Genomic DNA, 22,635 nt, shown 5'->3' on the forward strand with positions numbered 1-22,635 from the left:
ACTCACAGAATCAAGCTCCGCAAGCGTGTCCGCGTCGGATTCCAAATGGCCGTTTGCACTGTGTGCGATTCCTATCGTAGGTTTTCAAATACAGCTCTTTTTGCGTCACGGTCCTCCACCGCGTAGCCGCCTATTGAGGTCACGGCGACCACAGTTCGGAGCTTTGGCGGCGTCTGTTGTACGCGTGCACTCACAGAACCAAGCTCCGCAAGCGTGTCCGCGTCGGATTCCAAATGGCCGTTTGCACTGTGTGCGATTCCTATCGTAGGTTTTCAAATACAGCTCTTTTTGCGTCACGGTCCTCCACCGCGTAGCCGCCTATTGAGGTCACGGCGACCACAGTTCGGAGCTTTGGCGGCGTCTGTTGTACGCGTGCACACACGGAATCAAGCTCCGCAAGCGTGTCCGCGTCGGATTCCAAATGGCCGTTTGCACGGTGTGCGATTCCTATCGTAGGTTTTCAAATACAGCTCTTTTTGCGTCACGGTCCTCCACCGCGTAGCCGCCTATTGAGGTCACGGCGACCACAGTTCGGAGCTTTGGCGGCGTCTGTTGTACGCGTGCACTCACAGAACCAAGCTCCGCAAGCGTGTCCGCGTCGGATTCCAAATGGCCGTTTGCACTGTGTGCGATTCCTATCGTAGGTTTTCAAATACAGCTCTTTTTGCGTCACGGTCCTCCACCGCGTAGCCGCCTATTGAGGTCACGGCGACCACAGTTCGGAGCTTTGGCGGCGTCTGTTGTACGCGTGCACTCACAGAACCAAGCTCCGCAAGCGTGTCCGCGTCGGATTCCAAATGGCCGTTTGCACTGTGTGCGATTCCTATCGTAGGTTTTCAAATACAGCTCTTTTTGCGTCACGGTCCTCCACCGCGTAGCCGCCTATTGAGGTCACGGCGACCACAGTTCGGATCTTTGGCGGCGTCTGTTGTACGCGTGCACTCACAGAATCAAGCTCCGCAAGCGTGTCCGCGTCGGATTCCAAATGGCCGTTTGCACTGTGTGCGATTCCTATCGTAGGTTTTCAAATACAGCTCTTTTTGCGTCACGGTCCTCCACCGCGTAGCCGCCTATTGAGGTCACGGCGACCACAGTTCGGAGCTTTGGCGGCGTCTGTTGTACGCGTGCACACACGGAATCAAGCTCCGCAAGCGTGTCCGCGTCGGATTCCAAATGGCCGTTTGCACTGTGTGCGATTCCTATCGTAGGTTTTCAAATACAGCTCTTTTTGCGTCACGGTCCTCCACCGCGTAGCCGCCTATTGAGGTCACGGCGACCACAGTTCGGATCTTTGGCGGCGTCTGTTGTACGCGTGCACTCACAGAACCAAGCTCCGCAAGCGTGTCCGCGTCGGATTCCAAATGGCCGTTTGCACTGTGTGCGATTCCTATCGTAGGTTTTCAAATACAGCTCTTTTTGCGTCACGGTCCTCCACCGCGTAGCCGCCTATTGAGGTCACGGCGACCACAGTTCGGAACTTTGGCGGCGTCTGTTGTACGCGTGCACTCACAGAATCAAGCTCCGCAAGCGTGTCCGCGTCGGATTCCAAATGGCCGTTTGCACTGTGTGCGATTCCTATCGTAGGTTTTCAAATACAGCTCTTTTTGCGTCACGGTCCTCCACCGCGTAGCCGCCTATTGAGGTCACGGCGACCACAGTTCGGAGCTTTGGTGGCGTCTGTTGTACGCGTGCACTCACAGAACCAAGCTCCGCAAGCGTGTCCGCGTCGGATTCCAAATGGCCGTTTGCACTGTGTGCGATTCCTATCGTAGGTTTTCAAATACAGCTCTTTTTGCGTCACGGTCCTCCACCGCGTAGCCGCCTATTGAGGTCACGGCGACCACAGTTCGGAACTTTGGCGGCGTCTGTTGTACGCGTGCACACACGGAATCAAGCTCCGCAAGCGTGTCCGCGTCGGATTCCAAATGGCCGTTTGCACTGTGTGCGATTCCTATCGTAGGTTTTCAAATACAGCTCTTTTTGCGTCACGGTCCTCCACCGCGTAGCCGCCTATTGAGGTCACGGCGACCACAGTTCGGAACTTTGGCGGCGTCTGTTGTACGCGTGCACACACGGAATCAAGCTCCGCAAGCGTGTCCGCGTCGGATTCCAAATGGCCGTTTGCACTGTGTGCGATTCCTATCGTAGGTTTTCAAATACAGCTCTTTTTGCGTCACGGTCCTCCACCGCGTAGCCGCCTATTGAGGTCACGGCGACCACAGTTCGGAGCTTTGGTGGCGTCTGTTGTACGCGTGCACTCACAGAACCAAGCTCCGCAAGCGTGTCCGCGTCGGATTCCAAATGGCCGTTTGCACTGTGTGCGATTCCTATCGTAGGTTTTCAAATACAGCTCTTTTTGCGTCACGGTCCTCCACCGCGTAGCCGCCTATTGAGGTCACGGCGACCACAGTTCGGAGCTTTGGCGGCGTCTGTTGTACGCGTGCACTCACAGAACCAAGCTCCGCAAGCGTGTCCGCGTCGGATTCCAAATGGCCGTTTGCACTGTGTGCGATTCCTATCGTAGGTTTTCAAATACAGCTCTTTTTGCGTCACGGTCCTCCACCGCGTAGCCGCCTATTGAGGTCACGGCGACCACAGTTCGGAGCTTTGGCGGCGTCTGTTGTACGCGTGCACTCACAGAATCAAGCTCCGCAAGCGTGTCCGCGTCGGATTCCAAATGGCCGTTTGCACTGTGTGCGATTCCTATCGTAGGTTTTCAAATACAGCTCTTTTTGCGTCACGGTCCTCCACCGCGTAGCCGCCTATTGAGGTCACGGCGACCACAGTTCGGAGCTTTGGCGGCGTCTGTTGTACGCGTGCACTCACAGAACCAAGCTCCGCAAGCGTGTCCGCGTCGGATTCCAAATGGCCGTTTGCACTGTGTGCGATTCCTATCGTAGGTTTTCAAATACAGCTCTTTTTGCGTCACGGTCCTCCACCGCGTAGCCGCCTATTGAGGTCACGGCGACCACAGTTCGGAGCTTTGGCGGCGTCTGTTGTACGCGTGCACTCACAGAATCAAGCTCCGCAAGCGTGTCCGCGTCGGATTCCAAATGGCCGTTTGCACTGTGTGCGATTCCTATCGTAGGTTTTCAAATACAGCTCTTTTTGCGTCACGGTCCTCCACCGCGTAGCCGCCTATTGAGGTCACGGCGACCACAGTTCGGAGCTTTGGCGGCGTCTGTTGTACGCGTGCACTCACAGAATCAAGCTCCGCAAGCGTGTCCGCGTCGGATTCCAAATGGCCGTTTGCACTGTGTGCGATTCCTATCGTAGGTTTTCAAATACAGCTCTTTTTGCGTCACGGTCCTCCACCGCGTAGCCGCCTATTGAGGTCACGGCGACCACAGTTCGGATCTTTGGCGGCGTCTGTTGTACGCGTGCACTCACAGAACCAAGCTCCGCAAGCGTGTCCGCGTCGGATTCCAAATGGCCGTTTGCACTGTGTGCGATTCCTATCGTAGGTTTTCAAATACAGCTCTTTTTGCGTCACGGTCCTCCACCGCGTAGCCGCCTATTGAGGTCACGGCGACCACAGTTCGGAGCTTTGGCGGCGTCTGTTGTACGCGTGCACTCACAGAACCAAGCTCCGCAAGCGTGTCCGCGTCGGATTCCAAATGGCCGTTTGCACTGTGTGCGATTCCTATCGTAGGTTTTCAAATACAGCTCTTTTTGCGTCACGGTCCTCCACCGCGTAGCCGCCTATTGAGGTCACGGCGACCACAGTTCGGATCTTTGGCGGCGTCTGTTGTACGCGTGCACTCACAGAACCAAGCTCCGCAAGCGTGTCCGCGTCGGATTCCAAATGGCCGTTTGCACTGTGTGCGATTCCTATCGTAGGTTTTCAAATACAGCTCTTTTTGCGTCACGGTCCTCCACCGCGTAGCCGCCTATTGAGGTCACGGCGACCACAGTTCGGAGCTTTGGCGGCGTCTGTTGTACGCGTGCACTCACAGAACCAAGCTCCGCAAGCGTGTCCGCGTCGGATTCCAAATGGCCGTTTGCACTGTGTGCGATTCCTATCGTAGGTTTTCAAATACAGCTCTTTTTGCGTCACGGTCCTCCACCGCGTAGCCGCCTATTGAGGTCACGGCGACCACAGTTCGGAGCTTTGGCGGCGTCTGTTGTACGCGTGCACTCACAGAAGCAAGCTCCGCAAGCGTGTCCGCGTCGGATTCCAAATGGCCGTTTGCACTGTGTGCGATTCCTATCGTAGGTTTTCAAATACAGCTCTTTTTGCGTCACGGTCCTCCACCGCGTAGCCGCCTATTGAGGTCACGGCGACCACAGTTCGGAGCTTTGGCGGCGTCTGTTGTACGCGTGCACTCACAGAACCAAGCTCCGCAAGCGTGTCCGCGTCGGATTCCAAATGGCCGTTTGCACTGTGTGCGATTCCTATCGTAGGTTTTCAAATACAGCTCTTTTTGCGTCACGGTCCTCCACCGCGTAGCCGCCTATTGAGGTCACGGCGACCACAGTTCGGAGCTTTGGCGGCGTCTGTTGTACGCGTGCACTCACAGAACCAAGCTCCGCAAGCGTGTCCGCGTCGGATTCCAAATGGCCGTTTGCACTGTGTGCGATTCCTATCGTAGGTTTTCAAATACAGCTCTTTTTGCGTCACGGTCCTCCACCGCGTAGCCGCCTATTGAGGTCACGGCGACCACAGTTCGGAGCTTTGGCGGCGTCTGTTGTACGCGTGCACTCACAGAATCAAGCTCCGCAAGCGTGTCCGCGTCGGATTCCAAATGGCCGTTTGCACTGTGTGCGATTCCTATCGTAGGTTTTCAAATACAGCTCTTTTTGCGTCACGGTCCTCCACCGCGTAGCCGCCTATTGAGGTCACGGCGACCACAGTTCGGATCTTTGGCGGCGTCTGTTGTACGCGTGCACTCACAGAATCAAGCTCCGCAAGCGTGTCCGCGTCGGATTCCAAATGGCCGTTTGCACTGTGTGCGATTCCTATCGTAGGTTTTCAAATACAGCTCTTTTTGCGTCACGGTCCTCCACCGCGTAGCCGCCTATTGAGGTCACGGCGACCACAGTTCGGATCTTTGGCGGCGTCTGTTGTACGCGTGCACTCACAGAATCAAGCTCCGCAAGCGTGTCCGCGTCGGATTCCAAATGGCCGTTTGCACTGTGTGCGATTCCTATCGTAGGTTTTCAAATACAGCTCTTTTTGCGTCACGGTCCTCCACCGCGTAGCCGCCTATTGAGGTCACGGCGACCACAGTTCGGATCTTTGGCGGCGTCTGTTGTACGCGTGCACTCACAGAATCAAGCTCCGCAAGCGTGTCCGCGTCGGATTCCAAATGGCCGTTTGCACTGTGTGCGATTCCTATCGTAGGTTTTCAAATACAGCTCTTTTTGCGTCACGGTCCTCCACCGCGTAGCCGCCTATTGAGGTCACGGCGACCACAGTTCGGATCTTTGGCGGCGTCTGTTGTACGCGTGCACTCACAGAATCAAGCTCCGCAAGCGTGTCCGCGTCGGATTCCAAATGGCCGTTTGCACTGTGTGCGATTCCTATCGTAGGTTTTCAAATACAGCTCTTTTTGCGTCACGGTCCTCCACCGCGTAGCCGCCTATTGAGGTCACGGCGACCACAGTTCGGATCTTTGGCGGCGTCTGTTGTACGCGTGCACACACGGAATCAAGCTCCGCAAGCGTGTCCGCGTCGGATTCCAAATGGCCGTTTGCACTGTGTGCGATTCCTATCGTAGGTTTTCAAATACAGCTCTTTTTGCGTCACGGTCCTCCACCGCGTAGCCGCCTATTGAGGTCACGGCGACCACAGTTCGGAGCTTTGGTGGCGTCTGTTGTACGCGTGCACTCACAGAACCAAGCTCCGCAAGCGTGTCCGCGTCGGATTCCAAATGGCCGTTTGCACTGTGTGCGATTCCTATCGTAGGTTTTCAAATACAGCTCTTTTTGCGTCACGGTCCTCCACCGCGTAGCCGCCTATTGAGGTCACGGCGACCACAGTTCGGATCTTTGGCGGCGTCTGTTGTACGCGTGCACTCACAGAATCAAGCTCCGCAAGCGTGTCCGCGTCGGATTCCAAATGGCCGTTTGCACTGTGTGCGATTCCTATCGTAGGTTTTCAAATACAGCTCTTTTTGCGTCACGGTCCTCCACCGCGTAGCCGCCTATTGAGGTCACGGCGACCACAGTTCGGAGCTTTGGCGGCGTCTGTTGTACGCGTGCACACACGGAATCAAGCTCCGCAAGCGTGTCCGCGTCGGATTCCAAATGGCCGTTTGCACTGTGTGCGATTCCTATCGTAGGTTTTCAAATACAGCTCTTTTTGCGTCACGGTCCTCCACCGCGTAGCCGCCTATTGAGGTCACGGCGACCACAGTTCAGAGCTTTGGCGGCGTCTGTTGTACGCGTGCACTCACAGAATCAAGCTCCGCAAGCGTGTCCGCGTCGGATTCCAAATGGCCGTTTGCACTGTGTGCGATTCCTATCGTAGGTTTTCAAATACAGCTCTTTTTGCGTCACGGTCCTCCACCGCGTAGCCGCCTATTGAGGTCACGGCGACCACAGTTCGGAGCTTTGGCGGCGTCTGTTGTACGCGTGCACTCACAGAACCAAGCTCCGCAAGCGTGTCCGCGTCGGATTCCAAATGGCCGTTTGCACTGTGTGCGATTCCTATCGTAGGTTTTCAAATACAGCTCTTTTTGCGTCACGGTCCTCCACCGCGTAGCCGCCTATTGAGGTCACGGCGACCACAGTTCAGAGCTTTGGCGGCGTCTGTTGTACGCGTGCACACACAGAACCAAGCTCCGCAAGCGTGTCCGCGTCGGATTCCAAATGGCCGTTTGCACTGTGTGCGATTCCTATCGTAGGTTTTCAAATACAGCTCTTTTTGCGTCACGGTCCTCCACCGCGTAGCCGCCTATTGAGGTCACGGCGACCACAGTTCGGAGCTTTGGCGGCGTCTGTTGTACGCGTGCACTCACAGAATCAAGCTCCGCAAGCGTGTCCGCGTCGGATTCCAAATGGCCGTTTGCACTGTGTGCGATTCCTATCGTAGGTTTTCAAATACAGCTCTTTTTGCGTCACGGTCCTCCACCGCGTAGCCGCCTATTGAGGTCACGGCGACCACAGTTCAGAGCTTTGGCGGCGTCTGTTGTACGCGTGCACACACAGAACCAAGCTCCGCAAGCGTGTCCGCGTCGGATTCCAAATGGCCGTTTGCACTGTGTGCGATTCCTATCGTAGGTTTTCAAATACAGCTCTTTTTGCGTCACGGTCCTCCACCGCGTAGCCGCCTATTGAGGTCACGGCGACCACAGTTCGGAGCTTTGGCGGCGTCTGTTGTACGCGTGCACTCACAGAACCAAGCTCCGCAAGCGTGTCCGCGTCGGATTCCAAATGGCCGTTTGCACTGTGTGCGATTCCTATCGTAGGTTTTCAAATACAGCTCTTTTTGCGTCACGGTCCTCCACCGCGTAGCCGCCTATTGAGGTCACGGCGACCACAGTTCAGAGCTTTGGCGGCGTCTGTTGTACGCGTGCACACACAGAACCAAGCTCCGCAAGCGTGTCCGCGTCGGATTCCAAATGGCCGTTTGCACTGTGTGCGATTCCTATCGTAGGTTTTCAAATACAGCTCTTTTTGCGTCACGGTCCTCCACCGCGTAGCCGCCTATTGAGGTCACGGCGACCACAGTTCGGAGCTTTGGCGGCGTCTGTTGTACGCGTGCACTCACAGAATCAAGCTCCGCAAGCGTGTCCGCGTCGGATTCCAAATGGCCGTTTGCACTGTGTGCGATTCCTATCGTAGGTTTTCAAATACAGCTCTTTTTGCGTCACGGTCCTCCACCGCGTAGCCGCCTATTGAGGTCACGGCGACCACAGTTCGGATCTTTGGCGGCGTCTGTTGTACGCGTGCACTCACAGAATCAAGCTCCGCAAGCGTGTCCGCGTCGGATTCCAAATGGCCGTTTGCACTGTGTGCGATTCCTATCGTAGGTTTTCAAATACAGCTCTTTTTGCGTCACGGTCCTCCACCGCGTAGCCGCCTATTGAGGTCACGGCGACCACAGTTCGGAGCTTTGGCGGCGTCTGTTGTACGCGTGCACTCACAGAACCAAGCTCCGCAAGCGTGTCCGCGTCGGATTCCAAATGGCCGTTTGCACTGTGTGCGATTCCTATCGTAGGTTTTCAAATACAGCTCTTTTTGCGTCACGGTCCTCCACCGCGTAGCCGCCTATTGAGGTCACGGCGACCACAGTTCAGAGCTTTGGCGGCGTCTGTTGTACGCGTGCACTCACAGAATCAAGCTCCGCAAGCGTGTCCGCGTCGGATTCCAAATGGCCGTTTGCACTGTGTGCGATTCCTATCGTAGGTTTTCAAATACAGCTCTTTTTGCGTCACGGTCCTCCACCGCGTAGCCGCCTATTGAGGTCACGGCGACCACAGTTCGGAGCTTTGGCGGCGTCTGTTGTACGCGTGCACTCACAGAACCAAGCTCCGCAAGCGTGTCCGCGTCGGATTCCAAATGGCCGTTTGCACTGTGTGCGATTCCTATCGTAGGTTTTCAAATACAGCTCTTTTTGCGTCACGGTCCTCCACCGCGTAGCCGCCTATTGAGGTCACGGCGACCACAGTTCAGAGCTTTGGCGGCGTCTGTTGTACGCGTGCACTCACAGAATCAAGCTCCGCAAGCGTGTCCGCGTCGGATTCCAAATGGCCGTTTGCACTGTGTGCGATTCCTATCGTAGGTTTTCAAATACAGCTCTTTTTGCGTCACGGTCCTCCACCGCGTAGCCGCCTATTGAGGTCACGGCGACCACAGTTCGGAGCTTTGGCGGCGTCTGTTGTACGCGTGCACTCACAGAACCAAGCTCCGCAAGCGTGTCCGCGTCGGATTCCAAATGGCCGTTTGCACTGTGTGCGATTCCTATCGTAGGTTTTCAAATACAGCTCTTTTTGCGTCACGGTCCTCCACCGCGTAGCCGCCTATTGAGGTCACGGCGACCACAGTTCGGATCTTTGGCGGCGTCTGTTGTACGCGTGCACACACAGAACCAAGCTCCGCAAGCGTGTCCGCGTCGGATTCCAAATGGCCGTTTGCACTGTGTGCGATTCCTATCGTAGGTTTTCAAATACAGCTCTTTTTGCGTCACGGTCCTCCACCGCGTAGCCGCCTATTGAGGTCACGGCGACCACAGTTCGGAGCTTTGGCGGCGTCTGTTGTACGCGTGCACTCACAGAATCAAGCTCCGCAAGCGTGTCCGCGTCGGATTCCAAATGGCCGTTTGCACTGTGTGCGATTCCTATCGTAGGTTTTCAAATACAGCTCTTTTTGCGTCACGGTCCTCCACCGCGTAGCCGCCTATTGAGGTCACGGCGACCACAGTTCGGATCTTTGGCGGCGTCTGTTGTACGCGTGCACTCACAGAACCAAGCTCCGCAAGCGTGTCCGCGTCGGATTCCAAATGGCCGTTTGCACTGTGTGCGATTCCTATCGTAGGTTTTCAAATACAGCTCTTTTTGCGTCACGGTCCTCCACCGCGTAGCCGCCTATTGAGGTCACGGCGACCACAGTTCGGATCTTTGGCGGCGTCTGTTGTACGCGTGCACTCACAGAATCAAGCTCCGCAAGCGTGTCCGCGTCGGATTCCAAATGGCCGTTTGCACTGTGTGCGATTCCTATCGTAGGTTTTCAAATACAGCTCTTTTTGCGTCACGGTCCTCCACCGCGTAGCCGCCTATTGAGGTCACGGCGACCACAGTTCGGATCTTTGGCGGCGTCTGTTGTACGCGTGCACTCACAGAAGCAAGCTCCGCAAGCGTGTCCGCGTCGGATTCCAAATGGCCGTTTGCACTGTGTGCGATTCCTATCGTAGGTTTTCAAATACAGCTCTTTTTGCGTCACGGTCCTCCACCGCGTAGCCGCCTATTGAGGTCACGGCGACCACAGTTCGGATCTTTGGCGGCGTCTGTTGTACGCGTGCACTCACAGAATCAAGCTCCGCAAGCGTGTCCGCGTCGGATTCCAAATGGCCGTTTGCACTGTGTGCGATTCCTATCGTAGGTTTTCAAATACAGCTCTTTTTGCGTCACGGTCCTCCACCGCGTAGCCGCCTATTGAGGTCACGGCGACCACAGTTCGGATCTTTGGCGGCGTCTGTTGTACGCGTGCACTCACAGAATCAAGCTCCGCAAGCGTGTCCGCGTCGGATTCCAAATGGCCGTTTGCACTGTGTGCGATTCCTATCGTAGGTTTTCAAATACAGCTCTTTTTGCGTCACGGTCCTCCACCGCGTAGCCGCCTATTGAGGTCACGGCGACCACAGTTCGGATCTTTGGCGGCGTCTGTTGTACGCGTGCACTCACAGAATCAAGCTCCGCAAGCGTGTCCGCGTCGGATTCCAAATGGCCGTTTGCACTGTGTGCGATTCCTATCGTAGGTTTTCAAATACAGCTCTTTTTGCGTCACGGTCCTCCACCGCGTAGCCGCCTATTGAGGTCACGGCGACCACAGTTCGGATCTTTGGCGGCGTCTGTTGTACGCGTGCACACACTGAATCAAGCTCCGCAAGCGTGTCCGCGTCGGATTCCAAATGGCCGTTTGCACTGTGTGATGCCGTTTGCGCGTGAACGACTCGGCACAGGCAGACATCATGGGTCAGGCAGTAATCAGATACTTCGGTGGGGTAACGGTCCTCCCATCGACACACGATACAGCGGCGCTTCTTACGGTTTTGTTTCGCGTGAATCTGCTTTGATGCCACTGATGTGCACTGCAGCACGTGGTCTACTTCCTTTCGATCTGAGCGGACTGGAACCGACATTCGATCTTGATTCACATCCGCACCTTGCGACTCTCTACTACCATAGAACATGCGGCCCTCGCTTCCCACTTCCCATTTATCAGCTCACCCACCAATTCTGTCATGAAGGCTCTATTCGAGTCACGAGTAGTCGAATTCCGCTTCACGAGTCTTCTGGTCAGATATGTCATGAAGGCTTTATGCGAGTCACGAGTAGTCGAATTCCGCTTCACGAGTCTTCTGGTCAGATATGCATTTGCTCTAGCAATATCAATCAGCGCTAACGCCAGTTTCTTGTGCCAGCGCTTGAAGGATGTCCGTCATCGATAGAAAACCTCTCTCTTATCTGGTCGAGTCGGTCGACGCCCTGCATATTTTTGTTGTATTGGCGAACACAACTTGGAGCTGGAAATTCAGCACTCTCGTTACCAACCGTACGCGTTACGGATGATACCGTAGATGCATCAGCATTTGAAACCATATCCACGATGTTTCCATCGCACCACGAAACGGCAATCATGTTGTGTTCACTGGACACAGCCTGCCGCAGGTCTCCTCGCACACAATCATCGTGATCTTTGTCAAGAATTGTATGACCTGGAAAATGCTTGCTTTTGGCCCGAATCGTCCCTCGGCCGAACAGCCCCTTGAGTCGAAGCTCTTGGAGAAGCTGTACCGATGTATAATAGTTGTCCATATTGACAACTCGGTTACTACCAACCAAGGGTCGAATGACTTCTAGTACAATCTGTCGGATCGTTAGCACGCTTTTGATCTCCTCTGCTAGACCCCGGGCTTCTTGTTCGCTTATAACTCCACTGAGACGATCAGTAATACTGCTTCTATTACAGTGAAGCGTGTAGTTAAAAGCAATCCACGTAGAAGAGCAACATACAGCATATAGCCGGAAATGATACTTTCCAGTAGGCTTCATGGGGTTGAACACAACGAGATGCCGCCCTTGGCGAGAGCGACACGCCATACTTGCCTCGTCTAACGCAACATCACGCTCGACGACTATGTACTTTTGTCCGGTCACTTTGAGCACATTTAGTAAAGGCCGAATTCGGGCTGCAGCGTCAATATGCAACGTGGTGGGGTTGGCATTGAAGCTCAGACATCTCCGCAGCAGTCTGAATCGGCTGAGGCTCATGACCCCATCCAACGCAGTAGTACTTCCACCAAATATCAAGTCTTCAGGTTGGGCTCCCCAATAATTCGAGTATTCACCTTTATCGTTTAGGGCCATAAAGAAAAGGATACCGAGAAATGTCATCCGCTCCTGCAGCGTGAAAGGTCGTGTTGTTTGAATGCCCTTTGATACAGCGTACTCGTTGGTCTGGTACAGCACTTGGCGCCAGAAATACAACGGTAGATAGGCAAAGAATGAGGCGCTAGCTGAATCCTCGAATACATTCCGGGCGCAAGAAGGTTGCTGTTGATCCGTCAGGGTGTTCGAAAAGATTGGGGGGGGGGCGTCGACACGTCCATCGTGGTCAAAACGCATGTTCCGGATTGTCTCCACTTCTTCCAAGCTGGTGGTGGGCTCGGGCTCGAACTCATACTCCTCACAAATGTCTGAATCTATAGGATCGTCGATGCCAATATCGTCGGTTGTTTCTGGCTGGACCAACCCCACCCACGCTGGATTGTTCTTCAACTGCACCAAAGCTCGATAATGCTCAATGCCGTTTTGAATCAAACCCACTGCGAGGTGCTCCACCGCCGACTGAAACTGCGTATCCAACCACCGAACCTAAAACAGTGACGCGAATTTCCCTTTCCTAGGTCGTCTGCACATGCGACCAATTATATAGGCTGATCCAGTCGTTTTGTACACCTTCGACTTCATCCAAACCTCCTTCTCAGGAGTAAACGCTACCAATCGATCAAGATACACATCTTGTAGAAGCGCCGGTGGTGATCAGGCACGGGTTGTACCATCCAGGACTGGACGACCATTTTCTGTAAGTCTGCCTTTTGGGTTTGGTGGATTACCCATATCTCTACCAAGCAAACCATCCTTTCCGCCAACAAGCCCATTCAATCCAAACCCCACGTTATCTCCATCGTCATCTCCACAAACTCCAACACTAGCGGCACTTCCACCGCCGCCTCCTCCAGCTTGTGCCGTTCCTACCCCGACCACACATACACATCCTAAGGTCAGTGTCCACGCATAGCTCCACACGCCCACAACAGCATCACGCGTACCTGAAGCTGATGTCATGGTACTGCCCTCGCCGCCCACGACTCGAGCCGGGCCGACGAGCTCGACGCCCTGCTCCATGATCTTCGCGGCACTCGCCCGGGCGGGCCTTCGTGCTTCCGCTTGCCACGCATTTCCGTCCTTGAGTAATGCCTCATTGCGGCCATCGCGGTTCGCCCTTCGCGCAATAGGTTTTCAAGCTAGCATAGTATAATGAAACATCAATTTTTCAGAATTGAATCTAATCTGTTAGAGAGGTACTCGAGTCTTCGGCGTTGCTAAAATAGGGGATGCGCTGGTATTAGGCAGTCCTTGCTCGCCATGAAAAAATAAAATAAATTACCGCGAGAAGCTCTGTGCACATTTCATGTGATTGGATGAAACAAAATAAGGTAGGTCAGGGTGCGTAAAACAGCTGCAAATACTTTAAGGGCGCACTGGAACTCTTCCAAAAACAACACAAAAATAAATGTGTCACGAGCACAAAAATAGGGCTGCATACCCAGTACAGTATGCGAAGACGCAAATATCGTCTCCTAAATCGATCGCGTCCTGCGATGCATACGTAAGTGGCTGTGCAGATTAGGCAATCGTTTTATGGAAGTCAAGTCGGTATAGCCGCGTTTGGAGCAGAATGCCCACCTTTTACTGGGTAATCGCGCAGCCAAGCGATGCATCTAGACCACGATCGATTTCAGCCCTGATTTGTACTCTGATTAATTAAGTGGTTAAAATCTAATCAGGGGTTGCTACAGATGGGAGTTTTAGCCGGTTCTCACAATAATACTACCGTGTTTTGCAAACATACTTAAAGGTCGTCTTTTGCGCCCTTCTGCCACGAAAGGGTTAATATGTGGCACTTAAGTATGCGTGATCGCCAATTTGATTAGTACCTACTAGCAGTTAGAGTGTCCGCACCAGTAAAGCTAAATCCCAATGCTAAACCTCGGTTCCCTACCCACAATAACTTTGTGCAGTGGTGATTTAGCCATCTGAAACAATGACTTGGTTTTTGTATGGGTGATTTGGCCACCGCTAAATCTGCTGCCAAATTTGGCATTGGAAATAGCATCCGGACTTCAGGGTCATACGAAATCCAAGACACTTTACCATGCACCTTTTACAGCTACAGTAATCTGAATAGCAGATTTTTCATTGCCCACGATTATTAGTCTGGCCCCAACAGTGACAGACTAATTTTGAATTCAGACTAATTATGAATATCTAAAAATATCCGTTTTCTAGTAAGAAAAAATATTATTTTTGTGAAATGGTATGTTTATACGTATTTTCAAATATTTTTTATAGTTTACCTATATTTATACTGGGATAGGAAGCAACGTTAGTGCTGCTATCGCAGACCAAATCGGATTATACCCGTGGTACGTCAAGTCAAAATATTACCCCTCTTGACACCCAACTGGTACATTTCCTGAAACCGGTATGACCCCTGCCGCATTGGGCCCTCCAAAAGGTTTATATGCGTGGGCAGTTTGAACCGGTATGAATCAATAACATATATCGAACCGGATGGAGTGAAGTAAAGTGAATGATTAAAGCGGATGGACTACTGTAGTAGCATACAACGGCAAACATTTTCATGACAGCAGCCAATTTACCAGATCTCGCACACACAGAACCTGATATCTAGAAAATATGATACCTGAGTGAACATGGCATCGAACCCATTGAATAGCCTTCCCTAACCGTTAGCGATGCAGCATCTGCGATGCTTTAGTCTTTATTTCTCCTTAAAGCCACGACTAGGGCTCCGCGAAGGCTGGGATAGGAGGTTTTTGGGATAACCCCTGTTTTAGTTTTTTTTTTTTTAACGATCCACGGTCATCTCCTGCGGCTGCTTCGCAGCCGCAGCATCTACCCGGTAATTTACCTCAACGGCGAAGATGCAAGACACGACTTGGCAGTAATTATACACAGTAATGAAACGAACCTTGCTCGAGATCTGCTTGTAGCTTGTAGAGAAAAGTGCTTTTTCAAAAAGCATTGCCGTAAAGTAGGTAGAGATTGACTAGAATCGTGGTCACCACGACAGACTAATTATGAACATTTTTAGCCAGACTAATAATGAAGACGTCAATTTTTGCTCGACACGAATTAGTCTGGCCCAGACTAATTTTGAAGCCAGACTAATTTTGAGCCCAGACTAATTACTGTAGGCACTGTAGCTGATGCCAAATTCGACCTGCCATACATGAAGCGGGTAGGTTTACTCAGATTTAGCTTTGGGTTTAGCTTTACCGGTGGGGACACTCTAAAAGCAATCAGGAATATTTTATTCATAATGTGCTGTCACTTTTCATCTGGGCTCGACACGAAAATATCAAACGCGATTCACCTGGCTAATTCTGTCATCCGTCCCCACAATGTTCGCTGCCAAGGACACTATTTTTGCTAGAGTTGACGGCCTCTTGCTGCGTGATGGGGTCCACATGCCACCTTTTTCTCAGCTTCTGGAAGTCAACGCAAGTCAAGCAGCACGGCAGCTATTCAGCGGGGAGAGTGCAAGACTTGGCCAAGTACGAGCGGTTGGCGAGCTCTACGCGTGCAGTTGTCGTGGTGTTGGCGACCCCGTTGCCATGCCTAGCGTCACTCTCTTCATCGACTTGTTGCCTCTTTCGCCTCCGTCGGAGGGTATCCACTCCAACAAACTCTTCCTATTGCGCGAATTCTACGCGTACCTGGTCATGACGTTGCTCGCCCTCCACCAATTTCGTAAGGGAATCCCGGTACTACCATACCCACCAAGGAAACTTTTCAGGGATACGTTCCTAGTGTCGGGTGTGTGTGTTGGCATTCTGTACGGCCTCATACTGACCGTTGGGTTCCCTCTTCCGTTCACAACGCTGACCATTGTGCCAGTGTGGACTGTGCTGACCCTCGTGTGCTTGGGGGTTCAATGGGCAAAGATACTCCGAGAAACCGTTGGCGCAGTGATGATGTTCATCGGGATGGTGAAGCTTTGGTTGTGCGATATCCTGCTCGTGTTCGTCTACCCGCCATACTTCTACGTCTTCTCCACGCTATCTACTAACAGCCAAATCGCCTTGGTACTGCTCCTCCCGGTCATTAAAGTGCTGATGAGGAAGCTCTTCTCTCGGGCAGTCCAGCATCTCGGCGACGAGACGCCAGGGCTAGTTGTATTTAACGCCGACGTGTTCGGATCCCTCTTTGTGGCGTATTGTATGCAGCGGTCGCCCTCGACCTGGACCACGACGGGTATCATGATGCTGGATGTGGTTACAATGGCGATATCATTACGGGATGTGGCTATCGCGCGAAAAGAGTTGCTGGAACTTGAGCGCCAGCTGGACAAGGCGCACGCGTGGCGTAGTTATCGTGGGGAAGTGGGCCATATCAGTCTAGGAATTCGCATGCCAACTACGCTGGAGCGCGCGAGTATTCTATTGGACCAGGCAGCGGGAGAGTACACGAACGGACCTAGTATCGATATCGTGGATGTGGCTAGCAAAAACCGCATTATAGATTATTCCCAGTCGGGTAGGAAGATCTTTGGGTTTGCTCGAATCCATCCCGCCGATCACGGAGCTGTTGCTGTTGGGCGAAGATCACCAAACGCTGTGATTGAAGCTAGCTACACACTCAAGGTGCGGAGACTGTTGTGCATGGCTGAATTTTTGCTGCTTCTCAACTACGTCGAAGCCATGATCCCGCTCATCTTCTGTAAGTACATGATATTTTTTTTTCAGAGAAGATTATGTTGGGTAGGAGCAACAGCATGGATTTGTACTAATGTATGTGTGACCCCCTTTAGCTATTTACCTCGTTGCTACGTTCTACCTGCCCAACCGCGACTACTACGCTATCTATGACAGCATGGACCACCACCAGCTCTTCCAGACGCTGCAGAATGTGTTGCTTTACTGCATTCTCCAAATGGTCTCGTTTTTTCCTCTTGGTCTTTATGCTCCGACGTATGCTGGAGCTGTCACCAATTAAACATATCGCCTTTGTTCTGGAAAAGCAAGTCGACTTCGTGCAAATGTGCCTCGTCTTTTGGCTATTCTATAACGTCCAGAGCTCACTGCAGCACATGGGTCAGCAACTCAAGGAAGTGGGGAAGAAACGCAGGGCTAACGCTTCTTCTTGTTGCATACTGTGTTGCAGGCTATGACTACAGCTTTAGGTTTGCGTGGCTCTCTGAACCATCAAATTCGTAAAAGATGTTAGGTGAACCGACCACAATACTAGAGGCGAGGAGTTGAGTCCGAATGAACGATCCAAGCGACTCCAGACACTTCGTGAAGGGCTTGCTCTATTCGCTGCTGTGGCCTGAATCAACGTTGATGCGTTGTTTTCCCTGTTAAAGTCAAATAACGTGTGTGAACCCAGAGAAGAGATGCCACACCACGAGTTCATGATAACCGAGTTGCCCGTATTCGTTGAGCTGGACGTGACCCAGAACCTGTCCAATGAACCCAGCAAGGCCTCCTCGTGGATCAAAGACGATCTCGCGTCTCTCTGCTGCCAACTGCACAATACCAGCGAAGCGCTCCAGAGTGCGTGGGCGAAAGTTGAGCAGCTCTCTCAAACCTCGTTGAGGGGCCTGCCTCCTGTTCGAGTCATTATTTGCAAACCAGAGTACTACTTGGAGGCGGTGGACACTGCGTCTCCGCGTGTTTGGGACGCGCGCTAAATCCTGAACAAGTCCAATGGGGTGGTTTTCGTCAAGGTCGGGCCCCCATTCAACGTTGGCAAAAAGGTATCCGTCCTCATGCTACGCTTCAGCGGTGATCGATATCGTCAACGCAAAGAATGAATTCAGATTCCGCGACACGAGCGCTATGTTCATTGACGATCGATACCAGCATATATGACACCTGTAAATCCACCAACATATTGATGGAGTACCTGGAGGGCGACAAGTTGCCCACAACCTGCAAACTGGCATTTGTTCAACTCGAGGGAGGAACCTCCAAAGTTCAAGAAGCACACAGCTCAAACGCCACTACAGGCCCCAGATAACTTCACTTTGTCGAGGATTTTCCAGTTTGCAGCTGCGTGTGCAGTACGCAGAGTGGAAAACTGTCTACGACTAAGACAGAATGCCACCGCAGCATACTTCCTCTGGGTGGAAATAATTGCAATGACTTTTTTGTCGGACGATAACTTTTTTTCTAGGTACGCAATTGGACCGCGGATTGTTGCATTTGACGCGCCATGAGCTGCAATTGGCTCTCCTTCTTTAATCACTCAAAAAACATGAAAAATGCCCGAGATACGATCAAAAGGGAGCGGACAGCTTGCGTCGATGTCGTACTTAAAACTTTCTTGTTGGTGCATAAGACCGGCTCGAGGCATCAGCAAATTGCGAAAAGCTTAACATTCAAGCCTAAGTAGGTATCATCTAACAGCGAAGAGCACCACGGCGGTTATTACAAGACTCAGCGCTTTCTTTCAAGGCGCTACATGCGTCTGTCACTAAGAAATTGCAGAGTTACCTTGGATCTCAATATGTGAATTTTGCTTTTTCTCGTGTACATGCACTCTTTTTACCAGGATTGTACTGTTTTTACCACATTTGCAATTATTTCCGCCCGGAGGAAGTATTTAACTATGCACATCCAGTACGACGTTTTAAGGTTAACTCTTCCGCATCACTCTTCGATCGAGTGGGGGATTTCAAACTTGCATTTCGTTAACTTAATTCTACAGCAACTTTCTCCAATCACTACGTCACACAACATCCAATCTATCCGTCTATCTAGTCACGTAGCTGCTTCCACTCGCAGCAAAAACTTCCCGCGCTCACATGTACTCTCGGATGGCAGCCGCAATCTTGTGTAGCCCCCGTGAGGTGGCGTACTGCGCCAGCATGAGGTCGTCCGTGACTTTAATCATGGGCTTGGCGTGGTGGTACAGCAGCACTCTGGACACGCGGTCGTTGTCGTCGTCGTTCGAGATGACGGAGATCAGCAGCGGCGTCTGGTGTCGGTCGTTCAGGGCGTTCACGGCCGCGCCGGCCTTCAGCAGCATGTACACGACCGTTGCTCCGTCCGGGACGTTGGGACTGGCGGCGTAGTGCAGGGGGTGGTTGCCCCGACTGTCGGCCTTGTAGAGCAGCTCCGGTTCCGTCTCGAGCAGCTTTCTGATGGCCTTCTTGTCGCCCTTCCGGACGGCGTTGTGGAGACTCGAGCGTCCGTATTTGTTGCTGCTGCTCGCGGGCCTGTGAGGTTCCGGCTTGGGAGTAGGTTCCTGGTCGTTCGAGGCGGGTGACGCCGGTTGGGTCTCAGTTGTCGTGGGCTGGGTGAGGTGGAGGTTGGTAGTCGACAGGCACTTGGCCGACTGCGACCGGAAGCGTCTCGACGCTGTAGTAGGAAGACTTCGGTCGGAGGGCTCCGCTTCAGGCGGCGCGGAGTGCGAGCGCTCGATCCTCGCGTCTTTGGAGCGAGTGCGGCGAGTGTGGGGCGAGTTTCGGTGCGACTGGGCAATGGGGGACTGCTCCTTCTCCTTGCTCACCGACATGGTGGCGGTCTCGGAGATGGTCACGAGGTGCGGCGCGTACTTCCGTCCCCGAGGCATAGTTAGAGGGGATTTGTACTGTATGGGGGAAGTTTATCTGCACGGATGCGTGCAGGGAGGGAGTTTGGCAATGGGAAGCTGGAGGCTTGACTATCCAGCGCCCAAAGCGAAAATGCTTGAGCCTGTGACCCGTGCGTGGTCCGCCTCAACTCGCCAGCGGGTCAACTAAAAAACCAGCTAGCGCGACCATGTGGTCTGCGCGCATCCAGCCGACGTGTTGGTACCATTCCAAACCCATCGGGCTCCGATGCGAGCCACGAAAGACTGCTCGACTACCAGCCAGTTCGAGCAAGTTGACAGCGGCGAGGCATCTGTGGCGAGGCATATGCCACGTTGAGCGCGGCTGTTTCCCGAGCTCTCGGCGCGCCGCCGTCTGGGTGGCCTGTCGATGTCTCGCTGACAGTCGTCGGGTTGTTGACCAATTTTCGATGAGCAGCGCGAGGAAGATCGATGGCTCGCATGAGGATATCGATGCTCCGAACTCTGAACTCCATACAGCCCGGCAATTGTACATGTAGTGCTGCAAGCATTGTTGCTACCGGTAAGATTGATTCCGCCGATTGCATTGGCAACAATGGGTCACCGAGCACCTTTGCATGTACATGTATAGTGTGATACCTGCTGCTTTATTTCGTCGACGTACTAACAGCAGATGCCGTCGCCTGACATGTAAGTCGGAGGTTCTCTTCTTCGGGTGCTGGCAAACATGCTCATTTCCTTGATGTTTTTGAGTCAACAGGGTGAGGACCAGAGCTTCAACGTGCAAACAAGCCGTCCCACACGCCAGCCTCAGTTAGCCCTGGATGTCTGCGCCGCGGTCAGTCAACCACCGGTGTGGCTTCATGCCACGCGCGACTCGGCGACGTTGAAAAATCGGGAACGCGATTGCTGTTCCCCAGCCGGCTACGAGCCACGAGGCCATTCCACACCTGGGTCGAGAATGCCTCTCTTTTGGTAGGTGCAGTCTTCACGTGGGCTTTGTGTAGCTGCCGCAACCAGCGTCCGTCCTCTGGATCCGTCGTCTTGCGCAGGAAACGCATCGACGGTGGGAGGATGGCGTTAGGTGATCGTAAGCTCTTGGCATCTGGCCTGGTGTGGCCATGTCGTGTTGTGCAGCGCAGCAAGAAGGTGTTCCATGTCCGGATCTGCGAGCATTCGGACCTGACGCGCTGGCCATGCGGACAACCAGACATGCTGGTTGTCCGCATGGTGAGCTTTTGACCACCCGTAGGTACAATTAGTCGAGCGCCCGCCTCAAAGATACTTTTGATATGTACACTTGTTCATTTCGTTGTTCGTCCACGACCCCGACCTGCGTCTATGCTGCGCTGCTCGATACTACACAAACACGCGGCGTCGAGAGCGTCAAGAGGCACGCCGCGTCTGGTTGGTTGGTTGGTTGATGATTCACTTTACTGGGGCCCTTTCGCCTGGGCCATCGCTCTGGTCCGCTGCGCGTGGTCGTTCAGGTGCAGCTGCACCTGGTTGATGAGCTCCGTGAACGTTGAGCACTCGAACGTGAGGAAGAAGAAGGTCAGCACGTACTCGGTCACGCTGATCATGCCGAAGAGCAGCACGGCGACCCACGACCAGTTGGACACGACGATGGACATCATGTGCGTCACGAACACGGCCAGCGCGGCCACGAAGAAGGCCACGGCGCGCCACAGCCGCGTGTGTCGGGCGCCGATGGCCTCGTTGCGGCCGACGAACAGCATGTTCTGCACCTCCTGCAGGCACGCGGCGTCCGCGGCGGCCTTGTCCTCCTCGCTCTGCGGCGCCTCCTTCTCGTCGCAGTGCGCGCACGTCGTCGTGGGGCACGAGCGCTCCGCGGCCCTCGTCGCGTTGGGTGACACCACTTCGTCCGTGGACACGACGTCGTAGCCGCGCTCCTGCTGCTCGCAGACGTGCGGCCTGGGCTCGCTGAAGATGAACTCGGCCCGCACGCCGAAGTGGTCTGACAGCGGCGTCTTCTCTCCGTGTGCATCGGTGAAGAAGCCCTTGAAGATGCTGCTCTTCACCAGGTGCCAGTCCGACGCGCCCTTGGGCTGCTTGTCGATCTTGTACATGACGTAGTCCATGCGCATCGGGTGCTCCCCGTGCGAGTACTTGTTGTCGGGCGACGCGAACGTCAGGCCGTCCTCGGCGTTCGTGTCCGTGAAGGCATCTCGCAGGTTCAGCAGCTGGCGCGGCACCTTGAGCTCCAGACAGTCCGGGGACGAGTTGAAGTCTCCGCACACGATCGTGAGCTTGTTCCGGTTGGTGGCCGCGATGAACTGCGTGAGCTCGTAGCTCTGGCCCGTGCGGTGCCAGAGGTAGAAGTCTCCAGGTCCGGGCTTACCGCCGGCGTTGTAGTTGGCCAGCAGGTGGGTCACGTACACGTCGATCTGGCCGGCGGGCGTCTCGACGCGCAGCAGGCCGACACCCTTGTTGGCGACGAAGTCGGACTCGTGCAGCGCGTAGGGCCGCCCACTGAGGCTGAACGAGTGGTAGAGCGCGCTGGAGATGGGGAACTTGGACAGCACCAGCAGCCCCGTGCCGAACGAGTCGGCCCCCATGGGGAACGGGAAGCCCACGGCCGGGTTGAAGTAGTGGTAGTAGTGGAAGCCGCTCTGCTGCGCCTTGGCGATGACGAGGTTGCGCTCGCGCAGGTGCCAGATCTCCTGCAGCACCACGAGCTCGTAGTCGCTCGAGATTGCGCTGGCGATCTCCGCCGCGCGCTCCGTGCACTTGGGCGCGACCGGGAGGCCTGGTGGAACGGGGTAGAACGGGCGGGGAGAAGCACCAACAAACAATTGTCAGTTTCTAACGTTTCTATCACTTTTTTCTGAACTGATCGCCGAAAAAAATGATCTTACCCCACGCGTTGAGGCTCAGCACGCGCAGCCGCACGCTCTGCTTGTCCTGCTCCGTCCAGACCGGCCAGGCCGCGCGCGAGGGCGCGGGCGTGGCCACGGGCTCCAGGTTGAAAGCCTCCAGCAGCACGCGCTGGCGGATCCGCTCCACGACGTGCTCCTCCGTCATCCCGATAGCGACTTGCGACTGGCGACTTGTGACCCGAACACTTGCGCTCCAGTTTATT

The 22,635-nt window shown here is 54.0% G+C and overlaps 5 protein-coding genes across 5 annotated transcripts; 1 reads left to right on the forward strand and 4 right to left on the reverse strand.

The window, feature by feature from the left end:
- Positions 1 to 12,539: 12,539 nt before the first annotated feature.
- Positions 12,540 to 12,695, reverse strand: PHYSODRAFT_522424 (hypothetical protein; the record flags this gene model as incomplete). The annotated part of the gene is made up of 1 exon (XM_009536644.1): positions 12,540 to 12,695. A coding segment is annotated over one exon (156 nt), but the record flags the coding sequence as incomplete, so codon positions are not given.
- Positions 12,696 to 12,707: 12 nt separating this feature from the next.
- Positions 12,708 to 13,073, reverse strand: PHYSODRAFT_305365 (hypothetical protein; the record flags this gene model as incomplete). Its single annotated transcript, XM_009536645.1, has 1 exon — positions 12,708 to 13,073. The coding sequence occupies one exon, from the start codon at positions 13,071 to 13,073 to the stop codon at positions 12,708 to 12,710; it is 366 nt and encodes a 121-aa protein (XP_009534940.1).
- A 2,516-nt stretch (positions 13,074 to 15,589) lies between these two features.
- On the forward strand, positions 15,590 to 17,667 carry PHYSODRAFT_338768 (hypothetical protein; the record flags this gene model as incomplete). Its single annotated transcript, XM_009536646.1, has 3 exons — positions 15,590 to 16,694; positions 16,786 to 16,883; positions 17,341 to 17,667. 3 exons carry the CDS (start codon positions 15,590 to 15,592, stop codon positions 17,665 to 17,667), a joined length of 1,530 nt encoding a protein of 509 aa, XP_009534941.1.
- A 1,112-nt stretch (positions 17,668 to 18,779) lies between these two features.
- PHYSODRAFT_521927 (hypothetical protein) lies at positions 18,780 to 19,553 on the reverse strand (the record flags this gene model as incomplete). The annotated part of the gene is made up of 3 exons (XM_009536647.1): positions 18,780 to 19,185; positions 19,309 to 19,404; positions 19,471 to 19,553. 3 exons carry the CDS (start codon positions 19,551 to 19,553, stop codon positions 18,780 to 18,782), a joined length of 585 nt encoding a protein of 194 aa, XP_009534942.1.
- A 1,248-nt stretch (positions 19,554 to 20,801) lies between these two features.
- On the reverse strand, positions 20,802 to 22,577 carry PHYSODRAFT_564405 (sphingomyelin phosphodiesterase-like protein; the record flags this gene model as incomplete). The annotated part of the gene is made up of 2 exons (XM_009536648.1): positions 20,802 to 22,302; positions 22,412 to 22,577. The coding sequence occupies 2 exons, from the start codon at positions 22,575 to 22,577 to the stop codon at positions 20,966 to 20,968; spliced, it is 1,503 nt and encodes a 500-aa protein (XP_009534943.1). The 3' UTR covers positions 20,802 to 20,965.
- Between the last annotated feature and the right edge of the window lie 58 nt (positions 22,578 to 22,635).

The sequence above is a fragment of the Phytophthora sojae genome (genome assembly GCF_000149755.1).
Source record: "Phytophthora sojae unplaced genomic scaffold PHYSOscaffold_9, whole genome shotgun sequence".
Classification (NCBI taxonomy): domain Eukaryota; phylum Oomycota; class Peronosporomycetes; order Peronosporales; family Peronosporaceae; genus Phytophthora; species Phytophthora sojae.